This window comes from Parambassis ranga, chromosome 20 (genome assembly GCF_900634625.1).
Source record: "Parambassis ranga chromosome 20, fParRan2.1, whole genome shotgun sequence".
Taxonomy (NCBI): Eukaryota; Metazoa; Chordata; class Actinopteri; family Ambassidae; genus Parambassis; species Parambassis ranga.
This window is the reverse complement of record NC_041040.1, coordinates 3,061,831-3,082,234: the sequence shown is the minus strand read 5'-3', so window position 1 is coordinate 3,082,234 and position 20,404 is coordinate 3,061,831. Positions and strand designations below refer to the sequence as shown.

The following is a 20,404-nucleotide window of genomic DNA, read 5'->3' as shown; positions in this document are numbered from 1 at the left end:
CTGATACTTTTATATGTCTAATTTAAATACTCACAGAGCTTCTATTCATAAAGCTGTAAATGTACTTTGGTTCATGTTTTTGGTGCTCCTGTTTTAAATGTACTCTGCTGACATAAAAGCAAGTCGTTGTTAATATGTAGAAAATGTCCTCTGTTTTTAAAGTCAGTTAACCTTAAAGGCTGTTTGGACACAATAATGTTCATCTGATCATTTAAACTCATCTGGTTGATTATCATTTCATCTGTTATTCTTTGTTCAGATTGATGAGTTGCAGTCTGTCAAAGATCAGCTGTGCTTCTCTGGCCTCAGCTCTGAAGTCCAACCCCTCCCATCTGACAAAGTTGGACCTGAGTCTTAACAGCCTGCAGGATTCTGGAGTGAAGCAGCTGTGTGGTTTTCTGCAGAGTCCAGATTGCAGACTGCAGAGTCTGAGGTCAGTTTTCTGTCTGATACTGTTATATGTCTAATTTAAATACTCACAGAGCTTCTATTCATCCATCTGTCTTTAACCACTTATCTGGGGCCAGTTTATGGGGGCAGCAGTCTAAGCAGGGATACCCAGACTTCCCTCTCACCGGACACTTCCTCCAGTGATGTGAAGGAGCAGCGACTTTACTCTGAGTTCCTCTCGGCTGACCGAGATTCTCACCCTATCTGTAAGATAGTGCCAAGCCACTGTTCGAAGAAAGCTCCTTTTAGGTTGATTGTATTCGCAATCTCATTCTTTCAGTCACTACCCAAATCTCATCACCATAGGTGAGGGTAGGTAGATTGACCAATAAATCGAGAGCTTCGCCTTACAACTCAGCTCCTTCTTCACCACGACATACTGGTACAGCGACCACATTACTGCGAAAGCTGCACCAATCCGCTTGTCAATCTCCCACTCCATTTTCCCCTCACTTGTGACTGAGACCCAGAGTGTCAGGTTTGCACTGGGGAAATGGCCCCAGGAGCAGTACACAGAGAAGTACAGGTAGAGAGGTGAGTAGAGGAAACAATGTGGGTACACAGAAGGCAATCCAATCGGGCAACCCAACAGAGGGCTTGACCAGAACAGTGACATAGTCCAGGCAAAGATTCGGTAACAGAATCACAGTCCCCGGGGCAGAGGTACAGGCAAAGGAAAGGACAGACTCACCAACAGTCCAAACCAATCCAACACAGAGAAACCGAATCCAAAACACAGTCCAAACCAGGGAATCAGTCCGACAGGGCAAAGGTACTGACATGGGGCAAACAAGTAATCTAAAACCAATGTCCAATAGGGTAATACAGGGGAGAGTAATCCAAAAGAATGCTGGAATGCTCTGAAAATCCACAAAGATGATCTGGCAAGGTGGGGAAGAAATGCAGGTATTCAAATAGACCCAAGGACCCAAAGAATCATGGGGAAAACGGCGTGGTTCCTGCCCGTTGGCGGAAACAGAAGGGAACACATTCGGGGGGATCCCTTAGACCGAGATACACAAACTCCCCCACTTGGGGCAGGAGCTCTCCTCCCACCCAGAGAGGACAAGCCACCTTTTTCTGGTCAAGAACCATTGCCTCAGACTTGGAGGTGCTGATTCTCATCCCAGACGCTTCACACTCAGCTGCAAACCGTCCCAGTGCACACTTCTGTACTTTTGTTCATGTTTGTGGTGCTCCTGTTTTAAATGAACTCTGCTGTCATAAAAACAAGTGTTTGTTAATATGTAGAAAATGTCCTCTGTTTTTAAAGTCAGTTAACCTTAAAGGCTGTTTGGACAATAATGTTCATCTGATCATTTCAACTAATGTGATTGATTATAGAATAGAATAGAATAGAATAGAATAGAATAGAATAGAATAGAATAGAAATATAATAGAAATACTTTATTTATCCCAAACTGGGAAATTTCACTGAAATTATCAATCATTTCATCTGTTATTCTTTATTCAGATTGGGGGACTGCAGACTATCAAAGATCAGCTGTGCTTCTCTGGTCTCAGCTCTGAAATCCAACCCCTCCCACCTGACAGAGTTGGGCCTGAGCTACAACAACCTGCAGCATTCAGGAGTGAAGCAGCTGCTGGATCTTGTGGAGAGTCCAGACTGCAGCCTGCAGACAGTGAGGTCAGTAGAGGGGTGGAGTTTACATTCTGTATACGATCATTATATTTATAAGACAGGTAACGTAACTTCCCACAGGGATCCATCTTAGGCCCTATTCTGTTTTCTTTGTATTTGCTCCCCTGGGCTCAGTCCTCAGAAGACATGGCATATCCTTCCATTGCTATGCTGATGACTGTCAAATCTATATTCCCTTTCACAATTCACTTCACATGTGTCTGAAGGACATTAAATCTTGGATGGCACTGAACATGCTACATCTTAATGACTCCAAGATGGAGGTGACGATTTTTGGACCCAGCTCTGCAGGGGCCGCGAGACTTGAAACTGTACTGCAAACCAGAGATTATGAGCCTGGGTTTTAAAATGGATCCTGACTTACAGCTTGAAAGCCAAATTCGATCCATTGTTAGATCAAGCTTCTTTCACCTACGGCAGCTAGCTAAGATAAACTTAACAGCACTTTGAAACAGTAATCCATGCCTTTGTATCCACCCAGCTGGATTACTGTAATGCACTTTATTTTGGCTAGCTGCCTGTGCATTTTAGGATCCATTTTAAACTGCTTTTTGTTTTTAAATGTGTGAATGGCGTTGCCCCGCTGTACCTCTCTGAGCTTCTCCTTCCTTACACACCTCATCGGGCTCTCAGGTCAGCTGACAAACTGCTACTGAGTGTACCTAAAACAAAGTGGAAGCTCAGAGGGGACTGGGCCTTTGCGGTGGTAGCATCAAAACTTTGAAACGACCTGCCTCTGCACGTTAGACAGGCCTCCTCTGTACCCGTTTTTAAATCTTTTCTTAAAACGCACTTGTTCACATTGGCGTTTGGCACCACTTGAGATGTTGACATTTGACCTAATTTTATTTTCTTTATTTTATTCTACTTTATTTTATCTAATTTTAATGTATTTTATTTATTTTAACATATTTTAAATTAGTTTTAATATATTCTTTCATTTATTGTTTTTAGTTTATTCAATTGCATTTTTTAGATGATTGTAGCACTTTGTCAACCTGGTTGTTTTTAAAGCGCTTTATAAATAAAGTTGCAGTTGCTGTTGCGGTAACTTCCCGTTCTTTTCACCGGTTTGCGCAATGCATGACGGTACATTTCGCCAAAAGTCGGATGGACACTACTTTTCAAGATGCATTGTGGGATACATTCAGGGCCTTATATGGGGTCTATAATTTCTCACTAAGAATTTGAACAGCACTACAAAATGGTGGAGGCTCTAAATTGGACCATATATAGTGATTAGGGGGTGATTTCAAACACAGAAGCTGCTGCCTTCTGATTGACTGCTTTTCTCTGTGGTGCTGTGAGAGGAGAATGGACACAGACTGCAGAGACGATGTTGTTGTTGTTGTTGTTTTGAGGACATAAATCTGGGTCCAGCTGACAGCCTGACAGGATGGACAGAGACCCCGGTCCATCAGATCTGATCTCAGACTGTTTGTTGTCTCATGTCAAGTCTGTCTGCAGGTCCAACACTCACTCACCTCCACACTCATTCTCTCTGCAGGTGGAGGACATGAAGAGGACGGAGTATGTCCTGATGATCAGGGACATTCAGAACTTGAAGGAGGTCTTCAGGTGTCTTCTGCTCTGATCCTGCTTCCACCTTGAACTCTGTCAGTCTGTCATGGTGGTTCTCTCAGGGTCTCTCTGGGGTGTGGACTCATTTGATCAGCTGATGGTTCTATCTATCTATTGATTGATCATGAAGCTAACATCTCATCTCATCTGATCAGTTCAATAAATCCTGACAATGAACAATTTATCAACATTTCTGACAGAAACTGTAAATGACCCCAAAGTAATATGTACATGATTACAGGCATTTATAGCTTTTATTTTGATATTTCCTGTTGAGCCAGACCTTTATTTTGATAGAACTGACGGCATAAAGGGTTAAAAAGAACCAGATCAGGAATAAAGCCTCAGTCCAAGGGGCCATCAAGGTGTGTTGTGTGTCACAGTGTAGAGGATGACAGTGTTGTGCTGAGCTGCACTCTGAGTAAGGTGTTGATGAATGTGGCTGATGTTTAATGTGACACATGGTTTAGTTGTTGACTTTGTGCTCAGCTCTGACTTTGGTTCATGTCCTGTGAGGAATCATTAAAAGTCTGTAAACCATCAGTTCTGGCTGACGTCTTTGGATGCTGCAGAAACACTGACAGAGTCTGAACTGTAGAACCATCAGCTGTGTTCATGTCCACACACGTTGCAGCGCTGCAGCATGTTTGTGTTTGTTGTCTGTCTCTTTGTGTCCACTGCTGTGCTCTGACTGTGGGGCTGCAGACAGAGCAGAGACTCACATTAGCTGCTCCCATCATGGTCTGAATGTGGACAAACAGTCTCCAGGCTGTCCTCCTCTTCCACCTGGATGCTCCTTCCGCACCTCCTCTGTTGTGTTGTTGTTGTTGTGTGCTGGTTGTTTGTGTTGTGTAGCAGTGAGCCTCCAGTCTAAGTGTGTAAAGTCACATGAAGGCTTGTTAGACAGACACACCTCTTCATGCTTTGTCTTTGTAGAAAAGATAAAGACAGGTGTAGTTCGGACATGTCACCACTAGATGGCAGCATTTCTCTCTGTAACTGTTGTGTGTCTGCTTCAGTGTGATGGTCTCCTCTTCATCAGTGAGCTCACAGGTGTATAGTCCCTCCTGATTGGAGGATAAGTGCTGCAGGGTGAGGCTGCCTGACTCTGACACACTCTTCACATGCTGCCTCCACTCCTCTGAGACTGTGTGCTTGGTCTCAGTCCTGGTCTTGGTCAGGATGGTCTGACTGTGGTTGAATCTCCAGATGAGGTCGTACAGAGAAATGTCTGAAGCAGAACAGCTGTTGTTTCAGAGCAGGGGTCTCAAAGTCAACTTACCCGCAGGGCCGCTGGGGGTATAGTCTGCGTGAGGCTGGGCCGCATTAAAAAAAAGGTTTCAAATATTCCAAAAAAGTACAACTGGTCCAATCATCTCAGTCTTTATTAATAACAGGTCAGAATAGGGATGCAAATTATTGATTAATTCAATAATCGTTAGTTGAATGACCTTATCGATCAAATTGATAAGAGGTGATTTTCCTGGGCCTGAATTTCCCTCAGTTTCACTAAGACTAAAATCTAAACATTGTTTACTAAATAAACTGCATGTCATAATCCTTAATGAGTGATTTGCTGTACCATTGGGGATACAGTACAGACAATGACATTTATGTAGGCTAGAATAACAAAATCTATTGTGAATAGAAATTAAATAAAATATGTCTAGCTGCTTTAACATGAAAAGAAGTTGTTCACTGGCTCCTCACACAGACACATGTCAGGAGTCAGGCGTGTGCGCAGCTTGTTTACAGTGAGGGCAGCTACTGAGAACATGTGTTCCATTCAACTAGCATCCTGATTAAAAAGAAAGAAAGAAACTCCAAGTACTTCATGTGACCTGCGTATTCACAGCGAGCACAAATGGAAATGCTGATTAACACGCGGCAGTCTCCTAGTTTGATCCATTCTGGGACTATATTCTGACGGAGCACTGCTACATGCGCACTGAGATCACGCCGCACCTGAAAACAAACACCGTCAACATACCAGCATGGCTAGGCTGCTGAGAACTGTCCAACAGACAGCGCGTCGCTTGGCACAGTTTTCAATGCGCGCTCTCATTCCGCTGGTGCAGTACGCTCACATGTGTGTGTGTGTGTGTGTGTGTGAGTGTGTGTCGGGGGGCGAAACTCCTCTGCAGCGAAGAAATGCGCGAGCTTGCAGAGACAGAAACGACACGCCGAGCAGAACCGAGGCTGCCACTCCTCAAAAAAATGTAAACTAAATATCAGAGAAATACTGACGGGGCAATTAATAATAAAAATAAAATGCACAGGACAAGCCTCAGTAAATAAGTGCGTGTGAGAACACTAAACTTTGATGTCAAGTGGGGGGCCACAAAACATCGGCTCACAGGGGTCTCAAAGTAGCCCGCAGCCGCGGGCCGCAAATGGCCCGCGGGCTGCTACTTTGAGACCCCTGTTTCAGAGTCTGAACCACTGATGGAGGCTGAAACACAGAAACACACAGAGGTTAAAGGGTTAATAATGTCTGTCCAGACTGAGTTTCTAACAGTTGTCTCTAACAGACCAGATTTAATCAGAGCTCTCCTGCTGTTCCTGCGTGTGGCGACGGTGCAGCTGTAGGTCAGATCAGTGGGACTGTCTGAGAGGATCAGAGAGCTGCTGATGGTGTAAAGCTGCTGCTCAGTCTGCTGCACTGTGCTGCTGTTCTGGAGGTGGATGATGGATGGAGGTCTGGTGGACCAGGTGAGCTCAGGTTGAGGGTAGATCCCCTCTGAGCTGCAGCTGATCCTGTTTCCTTCCTGCTGGATGTCCACTTTACTCACTGGAGCTGAAAAACAACAACATGTTGATGCTGCACACAAACACACACAGCTGATGTTTTCCTGTGTCTCTGTGTGTCTCTCATACCGTCCACTCTCAGGGTGATGAAGGACTCCTCGGTTCCTCTGATGGTGCTGGGGTAGCAGGAGGAGAGCTGATGTCCCAGCTGGTCTTTGTCAGAGTAAACAGAGTGGACATGTCAAATTCTGCCAAATGGATCCAATGGATGACGTCTTCATTGCCGGGCTGGAAGCTTCACGGTAAGATGCAGCTCTGAGTGTAAACACAGAACACCTCAGGATCTGAAAGATCAGAAGAGAGAGCAGAGGTTCAACATTTGATCCTCAGAAAAGCTGAGACTGATCCAGATCAGAGTAGACCAGATAAAAAGCAGGTTTCAGGTGCTGCAGAGATGATGAAGGACCTGGACCCCAGACAGGAGGTGTAGCTGTAATATAAATTGCAGCCCTATAGATGGTGGATGCTCTTGCACTGTTAGCTTCATGCCTGACAGATTGGACAGCTCCCTGTGCAGCTCAGTAATAAATGAGCTGAACAACACACTGATGTTGTGTTGTCTGTTCTGATCCACATTTTGTTCACTCCTTGGTGCTCTTTAGCCTCTTCACTACGTTGTTAATGGACCAGATTCCCTTTAGGTCTGGAGACACTTTCACTTCTAACAATCTCATCTCATATTTAGTTCAAAGTTCTCTAAAGGTAAAGGTCCTTACAGAGTCTCACCTCCTCTGGAAACAGTCAGAATCCACAGAAACACCAAAAGCAGAGCACAGCTGGTCCTGCTCATGGTCCTCTGATGTTTTATATCATAGTGCAGCTTTGTGCTGCAGACATGTAATTTCAAGTTCAGTTACAGCAGGAAGGATTTGATTGGTGGGTGTTTGTTTTCATTCCTTTTATTTCATCTTCCCACATTTTTACAGCGTCTGATCAGGTTGCAGCTTGCCTGAAGGGACCAGAGGCACCAGTCAGACCTGTGCTGCAGCCTATTCTGTGAACTCAGACTTTTATTATTAAATAAGTCTTTGAAGGAGCATCGGTCAGTTTAACACGTCAGTGAAAGAAAAAACTTCCAAGTCCAAACTGGTTGGTTTCATTTTTTACGTTGCTGCATGTGAGCACTGTTTGGAAGGGAGGCAACATTAAACTGAATAGATTCAATAATAACAGATATTTTTACTGTTACTGTAATGTCCACTGTAATGAAGAAACACTTTACATTTTTACTTTATTAAAGAACTAATTGAAATATTGATCTTTTTCACCATATTTGAACACAGCTGCTGTAAAAATGGCAAAAAAAGACATTTGTTATAAAACTGAGCAAATATTTGTTCACTGCTGTCGGCAGCAGCTGCACCTTCATCTGATACTCATCCACAGAGAAGCAACAACAAACAGAAGGACTAGTGGGCATGATGTCTCTGTCGCCATGACAACACCTCATTAACAAGTTCAAACATGTTGGTTGGTGTCTCCAGCTGGTGATTGTGACCTGAGTTAACCCATAAAAACCAGCAGAGACCAGGTTTAAGAGTTTACTTAGAGGTTTCAGAGAATTTCAAAACTTACATTTAACATTTATATTTTAGATGTAGAGGTGGATGTTTTTTAGAAACAGTAGAACCACACATGATAAATAACATCAAGCTGGCAGTTTTTTTAAACCTTTATTTAACCTGACTAAAAACTCAGATTAAGACTCTTTTCTAAGAGTGACCTGGCCAAGAGGCAGCAGCACAAACATTTAAACACAACACATTTACACAGAATGAGAAATGATTTTAGTGTGGACAGCTCAGAGGACAGAGAGCTGAAGGGGCCTTTTTCCAAAGTTCAGTTCTCACTCTTGGGACTGAGAGGAGGACCTGGTCCTGGGGTCGAAGGCTGTAGAGGGTGGTTGGCTTATTGTTTGGTGATGTGTGACTATATGTATGACATGATGGAAGAAGACCTAGTCATGATTTGTAGATGAAGATAGTCCAGAAATGGAAGGTCTAACTGGAAGGTCGGTGGTTCGATTCCCGGCCCTGGCTGCCTGGCTGTCCTTGGGCTAGATGCTTAACCCTACGTTGCTCCCAGTGGTTGCACCAGTGGTGTGTTAATGTGTGTGTGCATGAAGGGGGTACATGTGAAGTAGTGTGAAGTGCTTTGAGTACCTGAGTAAGTAGAAAAGTGCTTTATAAGTACAGACCATTGACCATTTCTGCTCCAGTGAGTGTTGGTCTCCATGTGCCAGAAGCAGCTGGGGCTCTGATGGGCTGCTGCTGCTCTGCTTGTCACCATTCAGAGGAGGCTCAATATTTAAACCGTTGGGTTCCATAAGAACATGAAAACACATTTATAAATAAAAACTTTCATGTTTTCATATTGATTAACTGTGACTGAAACTGAGATCAGAGCTTTAACTGAAAATCTACATATATGAATTAAATACACTAAAGTTCACTGTAAGAAGACAACACGTCATAATAATCAGTGTCACAGACTGAGGAAATATTTGTGCTGTGATCTGAGCAGCAGCTGCACTCACCTCCTGTGATCACAGAGATCCTCCACAGAACAGAAACAAGCTGCAGACACACAGCAGGGATCCTGCTCATGCTGCTGTCTGACTACATGTCCTCCCACTGCTGGACTGTTAGACCAGGAGCTGAGTTCTAGTTTGACACACTGGTGTGTCGGTTTATTGGACAACCACAATATTTATTAAAAAAAAACTATAAAAAAAACTATAAAACCATAGAGAAAATGTACAAAAACAACAAACAACAAAGACCAGAGTTATTTACAGCTTCAAATGTTGTATCCTGTCAGCAGTAAAATGTTTCAGTGCTGCCCCCTGCTGGAATAAATGCATCACTTCTTGTCAGTGCTCCTGAGGAAGAGATTTGGTTTTCATACATGAACATGTTGTAAAAAGTTGATGTAACACTGGAGGACATAGTTAAATGTGTGCAAAAAACACACACACACACACACTGCAGGACAGTCCATTAAATCCTTCAGTTCAATCCTTCTGCTGCAGGCGGTCATTTATCTTCAGCTCTGTTTGTCTCTGTTTCTTCACCAGATGACAACAGAGGCCTCTCAGACGGCTCATCTGGACCAGACTCTGCAGCTGCTGGTGAGTTGTTGTCAGACGGGATTTGACCATCCTGAGAAGATGTTCTCTGCAGAGGAGTCCCGCCTCTGTTAACAAAATAACAACAATCACCATCACATTTTCCTGATAACCAGTACAAGGTAAGCCATCATGATTGATTCATGTGACTTCTAATGTTAAAGGGTTAAACTTGAGGTGAACTGATTCAAAGATCAGGTATCACTTCTCAACATGTTAGCTTGAAGTTCAGTCAGTGCTTCATTTTAATCCAAACTTTTACTTACATGTCTCCATCTCTGCCTGAACTTCCTCCTCTCTGTGTGTGATCTGAGACACAGGCTGATCCAGAAGAAAATCATCAACACACAAAACAAATAATGAATTCAAACTGAAGGCAGAACATTATTTTACCTTTTCTCTTTTTCCAGTACACCACACTGAGGGTTACTATTACTATCACCAAACCTGTAACCACTGGGACTATGATTGCTCCAACGTTGGATGAATCTCCTGAAACAGAAAACAAAAGGATCCAGCTGTCCCTGAATGCATCATGGTAGATTGTTCTCAGCTCACACAGATATTACAGATTCATGCAGATCTTTAGGTCCTTTACTTTACCCCGAGTTTGTACATGTAGAGGAACAAATACAATCTCACATTAATATTTTGTATACAAAACAAAGAGGACTGTTTAACTGAAGGAAAAAACACATTTTAGCTTTTAGTGTTTCTGTGACGAGCTCGTCAGATGAAACCACAGCTAGAATTAATGATGGATTCAGAAATGCATTCAGCAGCATAGCATCAGGTCCAATCATGTTTCATTTGTAATTCATTAGTGTGAGTTGTTTAGACCAGAACATGGAGCAGAGTTACACTGAAGAATGTGAAATCTTACTGACCTTGATGGGATCCTATACTCCCCATGAAGGTGTTTGTGGTGATGGTCTCCTCTTCATCAGTGAGCTCACAGGTGTATAGTCCCTCCTGATTGGAGGATAAGTGCTGCAGGGTGAGGCTGCCTGACTCTGACACACTCTTCACATGCTGCCTCCACTCCTCTGAGACCGTGTGCTTGGTCTCAGTCCTGGTCTTGGTCAGGATGGTCTGACTGTGGTTGAATCTCCAGATGAGGTCGTACAGAGAAATGTCTGAAGCAGAGCAGCTGATTGTTGTTTCAGAGTCTGAACCACTGATGGAGGCTGAAACACAGAAACACACAGAGGTTAAAGGGTTAATAATGTCTGTCCAGACTCTGAGTTTCTAACAGTTGTCTCTAACAGACCAGATTTAATCAGAGCTCTCCTGCTGTTCCTGCGTGTGGTGACGGTGCAGCTGTAGGTCAGATCAGTGTGACTGTCTGAGAGGATCAGAGAGCTGCTGATGGTGTAAAGCTGCTGCTCAGTCTGCTGCACTGTGCTGCTGTTCTGGAGGTGGATGATGGATGGAGGTCTGGTGGACCAGGTGAGCTCAGGTCGAGGGTAGATCCCCTCTGAGCTGCAGCTGATCCTGTTTCCTTCCTGCTGGATGTCCACTTTACTCACTGGAGCTGAAAAACAACAACATGTTGATGCTGCACACAAACACACACAGCTGATGTTTTCCTGTGTCTCTGTGTGTCTCTCATACCGTCCACTCTCAGGGTGATGAAGGACTCCTCGGTTCTTCTGATGGTGCTGGTGTAGCACTTGTATCTCTCCTCATCCTGAACTTTCACCTCTGTCAGCTGCAGTGAGGCGTTTCCTCTGGAGATCTGATCCTTGAACAGTGACGTCCTGTTTCTGAAGCGATGGTCCTGATGTCCCAGCTGGTCTTGGTTGAAGTAGAAGGAGTGGACAATAGGATTTCCTTCTTTTGTCTGAATCCAGTGGAGGACGGCTTCTTCACCTCCCTGGAAGCTGCACGGTAAGATGCAGCTCTGACTGTGAACACAGGACATGTCAGGATCTGAAAGATCAGAGAGCAACAGAAGTGATTCAGAGTTTTGTTTTTCTGCATCAAATAAAGTTTGAAGCTCCGCCCTCTGAAAGGATCAGAGGTCTGTGTGACACAAAGTGTGTAAATGTTACACTGTTAGTGTTACAGCCCCCGGGTCCGTCCTTGTGTGTGAGTGACGTTGAATGTGTGTGGAGGTTTTTAGGTAAATACGGTGTTGTGTGAGCTCCTACGTGAGTGGCTGGCCAAAAGTGCAAAACTGTATAACTTGTATGAAATTATAACTTCACAGTCATGTCAGCGATGCTCCTTGTGACAGCCTGGATCATGTAGGTTAAATAACATAATGAAGATAATTTAATAAAAGTCTAACAACTATATGCATGGAGCCTAAATATGAAGAATAAAGGTCCTTCTACAGTTAATAATAATTATACTAACCATACTGAAATACATATCATTATATAAACTTATATCATTATATTATTAGATATATTTTGGAATTTGAGAAAAACATGTATTTCAGCTGGTGATATGATGACAGTTCAGTCGTTCTGCTAAAATCACATCTTATCACTGCACTCAGAAAGACACCATTAATTCATGCTGCAGATTCAGTCTGAACGTTCACTTCTTTAAATCATCTCCTGGATATTCATGAGTGTTTTGCAGTAAAGCCTTTGTCAGTGACCACTGTCTCTGGTTCATGTTTGGGGATCTGCCTCTTCCTCCTCCCTCTGTTTACTCTGCAGCTCGAGGTCTTTGGGCTCTGCTGCTTTATGTTTGTGTAAATGAGTTGTGTTTCCACAGCGGCGGGTCGCTTTCCTGCACACCTCACAGAAGCAGTTTCTTCTCGTCTGTCGTTGTGAAATAACTCCAAACAGCGCTCCTCTTCCTCTCTGCTGTCTCCAGGACGCTAGCTGCACTTTACAGCCAATCAGGAGCTCCGTCTGCTCCGGCAGAGTGGAGAAGGACGGGGAGGGGCGGAGTGCGCCTGCGCACTGAGCAGAGTGAGAGAGGAGCGCTGTCTGCACCGCGAGTAAATGAAGGAAGAGAAACTTCCACAGAAATATCGATCTCATCAGGCTAGTATCGAGTAAATACTGATCCTAACTTTGGTATTGATACTATCGAGATTTAGATCGATTCGCCCACCCCCAGCTCAAACTGCTAGAGAGAACGATTGTGTGTCTGCAGCTCACCCCAGCCTAACAATTTGTGTTAAAACTGTGAATAACCCTGTGTACCTCTAGCTCTAACTGTGTGTCGCTACGACGTGTGTTTTGTTAGAGCTATTGTTATTTAGAGAAACTTTGTGCTGTCGCTCTTTTGTAGTTTCTTTAGTAGTTTAACCCCAAGCAAAGAACTAATCGCTTAAAGCCGGCCTTCCTCATTGTTCATTTTTATCTTTATTTTCAATGTTTGCGTCCCTAATCCCCTAGACCAGCTGTTAGAATGATCGTTGTGTAGTTGCAGCAGTTTTGCAGACTGATGAGCTCAGTGGATACTAAACATAAATAGAGGAGGCCTGTTTGTCCTTCAGTCAGCACGTGTGTCCTTCCATTTTCCTCTGATACAGTAGATTGATCAAACCTCTGAAAGACTAAAACAACAAGACTGGAACAGAACAGAAAGTAATCAAGGATCCTTATAAATCACTGTTAAACAAATATGTGTGAAGTAAATATAAATGCTCATAAACCTAATTTATTATTAAGAATAATTTCCAGGTTTCTAAATATTAAAGACATTAAAGCACATAAACAGCTCACTGCTGCAAACAGTCTGACTTTAAACTGTGGAACAGTAATATGAACATGACAGATTCATATATTTATGAGGTCCAGAAGTGAACCGTTACAGAAGGAAGCAGGTGTTCATGTGAACAAAGACTCATGTTGAGGCAGGTCTGTGGCACCATGTGTACACACAGCAGCACAAAGTGTTTATATATAAAGACTGATGTTTGTTGCTGTGAGCTTGTTCTGAACTCAGAGAGTCTACAGACAGATAATAACATTAATATGATGAGAAAAGAAGGAGATAAAAATGCAGACTAAGAGTTTAGATTTGTGTCATGGAGACAAAGACTCACCTGAATCCACACTCTGAAGGCACAAACACAACAAGATCCACAGAACTGCAGCACAGCTGGATGTGCTCATAGTCCAGCTTCATGTTAGGTGACAGCAGCTTCTGTGCTGCAAAGAAAAATCTACACTCTGACTGTGGAGCGACAGTTGGAGGAAAAAAGGGAGTGGCTGTTCAACCAGCCTGTGGAGGGAACCTGAGAGCACCTGGCTTCTTTGTCACTGTGTCTCTGAATCTGGCAATGCTCCAAAACAGCCTGCAGCTCTCATATGAGTAGGAAGGAGAGACACAGCGCCACCTTCTGGACAGAGGTATTTTCACAAAAAAGATAAAATAATTAAATAACAAGATGAAAATAATCTAAGATGATTCTGTTGTATCCAAACTTTTAAAGAGTTAAAGTGTGTGAACATTTGTCATGTTTATGACTTCAAGCCGTTTTCATGTTTATTTAAAGACGTCGTTCAGCTCAGTTTGTGTCCAGCTGTAAGTTAAACATGTGAGTTTACTGTGTTTAACTTTGTGCTGCTGCACATGACGATCTCTGCACATTTCTGAGGGAATATTCCTGCTGCTCCATCCTGTCCACTGTCTGACACTGTGCATGAAACACACACACACACACACAATCAGTGCAGAGTGTCCTTCATGTTCAAGTGAAAATTCTATCAAATAAAATGTGTACATAAAGTTTGATCCACTTTACAACACAAAAAACTAGAGTTCAAATTCATAAAAAGTGTCAAATATAAAGTATAAATATTTGACTTATATTTTCTCTATCCAGTGTTTTCAGTGTCTCTGAGTTCTTTTGTCTTTGTCCTCCTCCTCCTGTTCAGAGTGGAGCACCAGGTCCACCAGGCAGAAACAGAACACGCTGAGCTTCAGACCCAGAGTCTGTCCCTGAAACCAGGTCAGAGCCTCACAGTCCTTCTGTCCCTCACTGATCACTGTCAGACAGAGCTGAAGCTCTTCTTCAGGTTGTTTCATGTGTAAAAGCTTCTGATCAGCTGAGAGAATAAAGTCAGAGCTGCCATCTTGATGCTGGTCTCATGTGGCTTTGCTGTAACCACAAAGAGGAGAAAACCTCCTGAGACACAGGAAGAAGAAAATGTTTGTGTTCAGTCCATCAGAGGATCATTAAATCCTTCAGTCTCTGCTGCAGGCGGTCATTTATCTTCAGCTTTGTTTGTGTCCGTTTGTCTCCATCTCACACACTGGACTCTCCAGATGGTTGGTGTCAGAGGGGTTTTGTTGTTTTAGAGGACTTTCTTCGTCTTCATCTGAGACACATCTGTTAGTGTCAGAATCTGAACCAGACTCTGCAGCTGATTTTGATTCTGGTTTGCCAGTGTTTGTTTGCTGGTCTTTCTCAGATTGTGATCTTTTCCTCTTTATACAGCACTTCCTCTTTTTACAGCACACCACGCTGAGGATTACTATTACTATCACCAAAACTGTAACTACTGGACCTATGATTGCTCCAATGTTGGATGAATCTCCTGAAACAGAAAACAAAATGATCCAGCTGTCCCTGAATGCATCATGATAGTTTTTCTTCTACAGCTCACACAGATATTACAGATTCATGCAGGTCTTAGGTCCTTTACTTTACCCTGAGTTTGTACATGTAGAGGAACAAATACGATCTTAAATTAATATTTTGTATACAAAACAAAGTGGAATGTTTAACTTAAGGACTTTAAGGAAAAAACACATTTTAGCTTTTAGTGTTTCTGTGACGAGCTCGTCAGATGAAACCACAGCTAGAATTAATGATAGATTCAGAAATGCATTCAGCAGCATAGCATCAGGTCCAATCATGTTTCATTTGTAATTCATTAGTGTGAGTTGTTTAGACCAGAACATGGAGCAGAGTTACACTGAAGAATGTAAAATCTTACTGACCTTGATGGGATCCTATACTCCCCATGAAGGTGTTTGTGGTGATGGTCTCCTCTTCATCAGTGAGCTCACAGGTGTATAGTCCCTCCTGATTGGAGGATAAGTGCTGCAGGGTGAGGCTGCCTGACTCTGACACACTCTTCACATGCTGCCTCCACTCCTCTGAGACCGTGTGCTTGGTCTCAGTCCTGGTCTTGGTCAGGATGGTCTGACTGTGGTTGAATCTCCAGATGAGGTCGTACAGAGAAATGTCTGAAGCAGAGCAGCTGATTGTTGTTTCAGAGTCTGAACCACTGATGGAGGCTGAAACACAGAAACACACAGAGGTTAAAGGGTTAATAATGTCTGTCCAGACTCTGAGTTTCTAACAGTTGTCTCTAACAGACCAGATTTAATCAGAGCTCTCCTGCTGTTCCTGCGTGTGGTGACGGTGCAGCTGTAGGTCAGATCAGTGTGACTGTCTGAGAGGATCAGAGAGCTGCTGATGGTGTAAAGCTGCTGCTCAGTCTGCTGCACTGTGCTGCTGTTCTGGAGGTGGATGATGGATGGAGGTCTGGTGGACCAGGTGAGCTCAGGTTGAGGGTAGATCCCCTCTGAGCTGCAGCTGATCCTGTTTCCTTCCTGCTGGATGTCCACTTTACTCACTGGAGCTGAAAAACAACAACATGTTGATGCTGCACACAAACACACACAGCTGATGTTTTCCTGTGTCTCTGTGTGTCTCTCATACCGTCCACTCTCAGGGTGATGAAGGACTCCTTGGTTCCTGTCATGGTGCTGGTGTAGCACTTGTATCGTCCCTGGTCCTGAACCTTCACCTCTGTCAGCAGCAGTGAGGTGTTTCCTCTGGAGATCTGATCCTTGAACAGTGACGTCCTGTTTCTGAAGCGCTGGTTCTGATGTTCCAGCTGGTCTTGGTTGTGGTAGAATGAATGAGCATGAGGGTCTCCTGCTATCATCTGAATCCAGTGGAGGACGACGTCTCTGCCTCCCTGGAAGCTGCACGGTAAGATGCAGCTCTGACTGTGAACACAGGACATGTCAGGATCTGAAACACAAAGACAGAGCCTGTGAAGTTCATTCAGATGGAAGGTGGACATGTTGTCAGAAGCCTCACCTCATTTTATTTACATCTAAAAATGTGTGTGTGTTCGTGCAGCAGGAGAGGAAACAGGAAACAGGTTCTCCAGCATTCCTACAGTATGTTCTCAGTCTCTGCTCTAAACCAGATCTGTCACAGTCTCCGAACTTGATTCTGTTTGATCTTCAAACCCTTTAAATTGTTGTTACTCTTTTATACTTAATTGTAGAGAATTAATAGATTGATCAATGTCAGTGAGGAACTCAAACACAAGTCAGTCTGTTTTTAATCTAACATTCAGCTTTAGAATCAGCACAGTCTGACAGTCCTCATTCATTTCCTGGTGGTTTGTTTACTCTCAATAAGTCACCATGACGCACCGATGGCTGCCTGTGATTTAACGTAAATCAGACCTCACTCACCTCCTCTAGAAAGAGTCCACAGAAGACTCTGGACCCCCAAAAAGGCGACACATTTGATCCCCGCCATCGCGCTGTTCAGTTCCAGCTGATCACGGCTGAGCCGAGTGTCGCAGAACATCCGATCAAACTGGTTTGTAACTAATCATGAATCAAGGAAATATTCTACATACTTACTGAGGTGTGGCTCATGAGAAACCTGACACTCCGGTCTCATTTCAAAGCAACAACAGTAAACGTGTTCTAATGCTGCAGGAGCTCAGGTGTTGGTTTTATATGTACATTTATGGATGGACGGATTCCAAAGCACGCACTCGGACCTACATCCCTGTGATGTCACAGGGAAAGAAATCACAGCTGAGTAAACCTTGTCACACGTTTGTGATCCCCACCCTGTGACTGACTAAATCTGACACCTCTACTGTACTGTCTCTTTCATCATTAGCACGGCAGCTACTTGTTGTAGCTGTATCAGCAGAATGAACAGCTGAATAAACTGTTATTCTGCAAATCTTCTCTGTAAGCTGACCTTAGACTTCCCTCGTTAACTCCTCCTCCTTCCACATACAGTGCTGACTTGTGTGTTTGCAGGGAAAGCTGCAGCTCTGACATTTCAGATGATGATGTCACACTTTCACAGGTTGTTGTGGCCGAGTGGTTAAGGTGATGGACTAGAAATCCATTGGGGTCTCCCCGCGCAGGTACGAGTCCTGCCAACAACGGCTGCTTTTATCTCAGTAAGGGATCAGGATTTTTGTTCATCATCCTCAAAGAGTTAAACTCACTCACCTGCGGTCTGTGTAGAATGTGAGAGATAATGTAAAGGGTTGTGTTTTCCTCCTCCACAATATTACACTGTGGAGGATTACAGTATCTAACAATGTATACACAGCACATCCTGTGACATCACAGCACACCCCGACTCCAGGTCTCCATGGTGACAAAAGAACCCAAAGGACACAGACACTGATGACATCATCTGTTCAATAACCCTGGAGCCAGGCCTGGGGTTGGGGCTGGAATGTGAGAGGCTGGCTGAACAGACCTGGCTACCCCCCACCAGCCCGGTCTCAATAATACTCAGTCCTGTGCTCAGATGGCAGCACTGAAATACTCTTAGAGAACAAAGGCAGCTTTTCCTGCACTTTATCTGGACCAGAGTCAGAGTGCTGCTGGAGGGACTGTCTGAATCCCCAATTTACAATGACAATGCATTCACATATATTCATATCCATGTCAAGCCCCAGTGGCCTAATGGATAAGGCACTGCGCCAAAGCTGGGGAACAATAGTCTGTCATGGGGGGGGAAGAAAGGAAAGAAGGGGGGAAGAAGGGGGAAGAGGGAAAAAGAAGGAAAAAATTAGGAAAAAGAAGGAAGAAGAGGAGAAAAATGAGAAAAAACGTGAGAGAAGGGAAGAGATGATTTTTATTTGGACATAAATGATTTTAAACCTGTTTTTCATTTTTATATTAATTTATGCTTCGACCCCAAGGTTCCCGGTTCGAGTCCCACAAACGCCAAATATTAATGCATTAGATTTGGACTGATTAAAAAAATGTGTAACTGGACATCACTTTAACACTGATTTTGCCGATTATTAACCTTATGTTACTGATATAAAGACTTCTCATGTACACAGCACTTAACAGACTCTAATCTCAACACAAAAACACACAGAAAACAATACATTACTCACTTTACCAAACTTTATTTATAGTTGTCACAAGCATTTTACAGAGTAATAAATTATAACAAAAACAATTATTTATAAAAATAGGTCTGGCACAGTGCTGAGGGTATTTGTCCGAGGGGTCATCTATGCCTCTCTCATATTACTTTTTTTGTTTTATGTTGTCCAGCCACTGCTCTTTTGGGACAGTCTCTACTTTCGGGCAGTAGACTGTCCCCTTGTACTGGCTGTGCCCAGTTTCTGCTGTCCTGTACTGTCCACACTTCTTACACGTGTTGTGCAGTACTTCACGCTGCAGTGTACGTGCAGGAGCAGCAGGAGTCACAGGGGCAGGAGAAGGACAGGCTGGGGCAGATGCTGGGGGCACATTTGCATGGGGCAGAGGTTCAGCTGCCACGACTGGGGAGGTCCAGCACCTGCATCAGTACCATACTGTCCTGCCTCTTCACCCTCTTGTTGTGCCACTGCACCACAGTAGTGTGGTTAATGTCCACCAGCTGCATACTAGTCTGCTGCATGACAGCCCCATTACACAGAATAAGCTGCCTTATTTTACGGTAATCCTCCAAGATGAGGTCCCATCTGGAAAATGTGCTTGTCCCCCTTTTCTTGGGACTACGGTGGATAGCACAGAGCCTAATGAAGATCATTTCCACTAGACGACAGCAATCTGGCCACTGAGCCAGTGGTGCAGTAGTGGTGAGCGCTTGTCGCTTCAAACTCTCCACCCCGGGTGTAAAGTCCTGCCTCTTCTTTGGCGACCTAAACCTGCCTGTATTCAGCCTGCTCTGGTGCCTGGCAGCAAACACTACCCTTTGCTTGCCGTAGTCCAGAAGGTTCTGCCATGACGCAACAATGGTGCTGACCTGAGGGAGAGCAGAATGACAACACAGGCACATGAGAAAAGAAAATATAAGCGTGGACATGTATGACAGGCGCAGAAGCACACACAAACATCTGACCTGCTGACTGGTGAGGGCTAGAGAGGACTGCTTCCTCAGCTCCACCAGATACTCTGCCAAGCTGTCAACTCTGTCTATGCCTGGCACACCAGCATCAACCACAGCCTGGGGGAAAAACAGAGATGAGAAATATAAGAACCCAGAAAGCACAAATCACACAATAATATTTCTTAATAGCAACTAATGTTACTACAAATAAATGTGCTTTAACATACCCAGATGCTGAGGATACACCAGGCTGTGGCATGGAGGTGGTGGTAGCCTCCTCCTCACAGAGGATGAGGACTGGTGGTCCTCCTAGCCACCAAGCTAGGCTTTAATGCAGCAGAGTGCACCCCACCAAAGGGAGATTTAGTGAACTGGAGCGAGAGGAGCAGGACACTGAGTGGCAGGCTGGTAAAGCAACATTACATGATGTAACAGACACAGCATTTGATGTTATCTGTGTGTATTGAAGCAACTGTCACTCATTAAACTGCATGATGCTATATAATAATGTCCATAGTAAGTAACAGGCTAACACTTTACCTTCTCATAGAGGTCATGCCACCTCTGCTGCCTAGGAGCTGGCCTGCAGCCTCCAGCAGGGCAAACACCTGAGCTGGCAGCCTGCTCATCCACTCATCTTCTCCCATAGCCGTGTGGTTATTGCTCATCTAAAGACACTGACAACAATAAAAAACGCTGAGCATGCAATAATGAACAA

At 43.9% G+C, this 20,404-nt stretch overlaps 1 protein-coding gene and 1 long non-coding RNA gene across 2 annotated transcripts; both read right to left on the bottom strand.

Annotated features, from left to right (window-relative positions):
* Positions 1-6,220: 6,220 nt before the first annotated feature.
* Positions 6,221-7,299, bottom strand: LOC114452898 (uncharacterized). Its single transcript, XR_003672380.1, has 3 exons — positions 7,229-7,299; positions 6,572-6,786; positions 6,221-6,491 (listed from the first exon to the last, which is right to left on the bottom strand). It is a non-coding gene; the product is annotated as an uncharacterized LOC114452898 (long non-coding RNA).
* Positions 7,300-9,302: 2,003 nt separating this feature from the next.
* LOC114453553 (uncharacterized) lies at positions 9,303-17,320 on the bottom strand. The gene is made up of 12 exons (XM_028433506.1): positions 17,049-17,320; positions 16,276-16,593; positions 15,932-16,195; positions 15,549-15,848; positions 14,825-15,142; positions 13,645-13,750; positions 11,244-11,536; positions 10,900-11,163; positions 10,517-10,816; positions 10,023-10,121; positions 9,896-9,950; positions 9,303-9,697 (listed from the first exon to the last, which is right to left on the bottom strand). The coding sequence occupies exons 1-12, from the start codon at positions 17,164-17,166 to the stop codon at positions 9,538-9,540; spliced, it is 2,595 nt and encodes an 864-aa protein (XP_028289307.1). The 5' UTR covers positions 17,167-17,320; the 3' UTR covers positions 9,303-9,537.
* Between the last annotated feature and the right edge of the window lie 3,084 nt (positions 17,321-20,404).

Bases quoted from the DNA above. Each gene is read 5' to 3' on its own strand.
- LOC114453553 (XM_028433506.1), bottom strand. From the start codon at position 17,166: ATGTTCTGCGACACTCGGCTCAGCCGTGATCAGCTGGAACTGAACAGC. The intron at 15,143-15,548 runs GTCAGTAAGATT...TTTCTGTTTCAG, and splicing joins GAGTATAGGATCCCATCAAG to GAGATTCATCCAACATTGGA. The intron at 9,951-10,022 runs GTAAAATAATGT...CTTCTGGATCAG, and splicing joins GTACTGGAAAAAGAGAAAAG to CCTGTGTCTCAGATCACACA.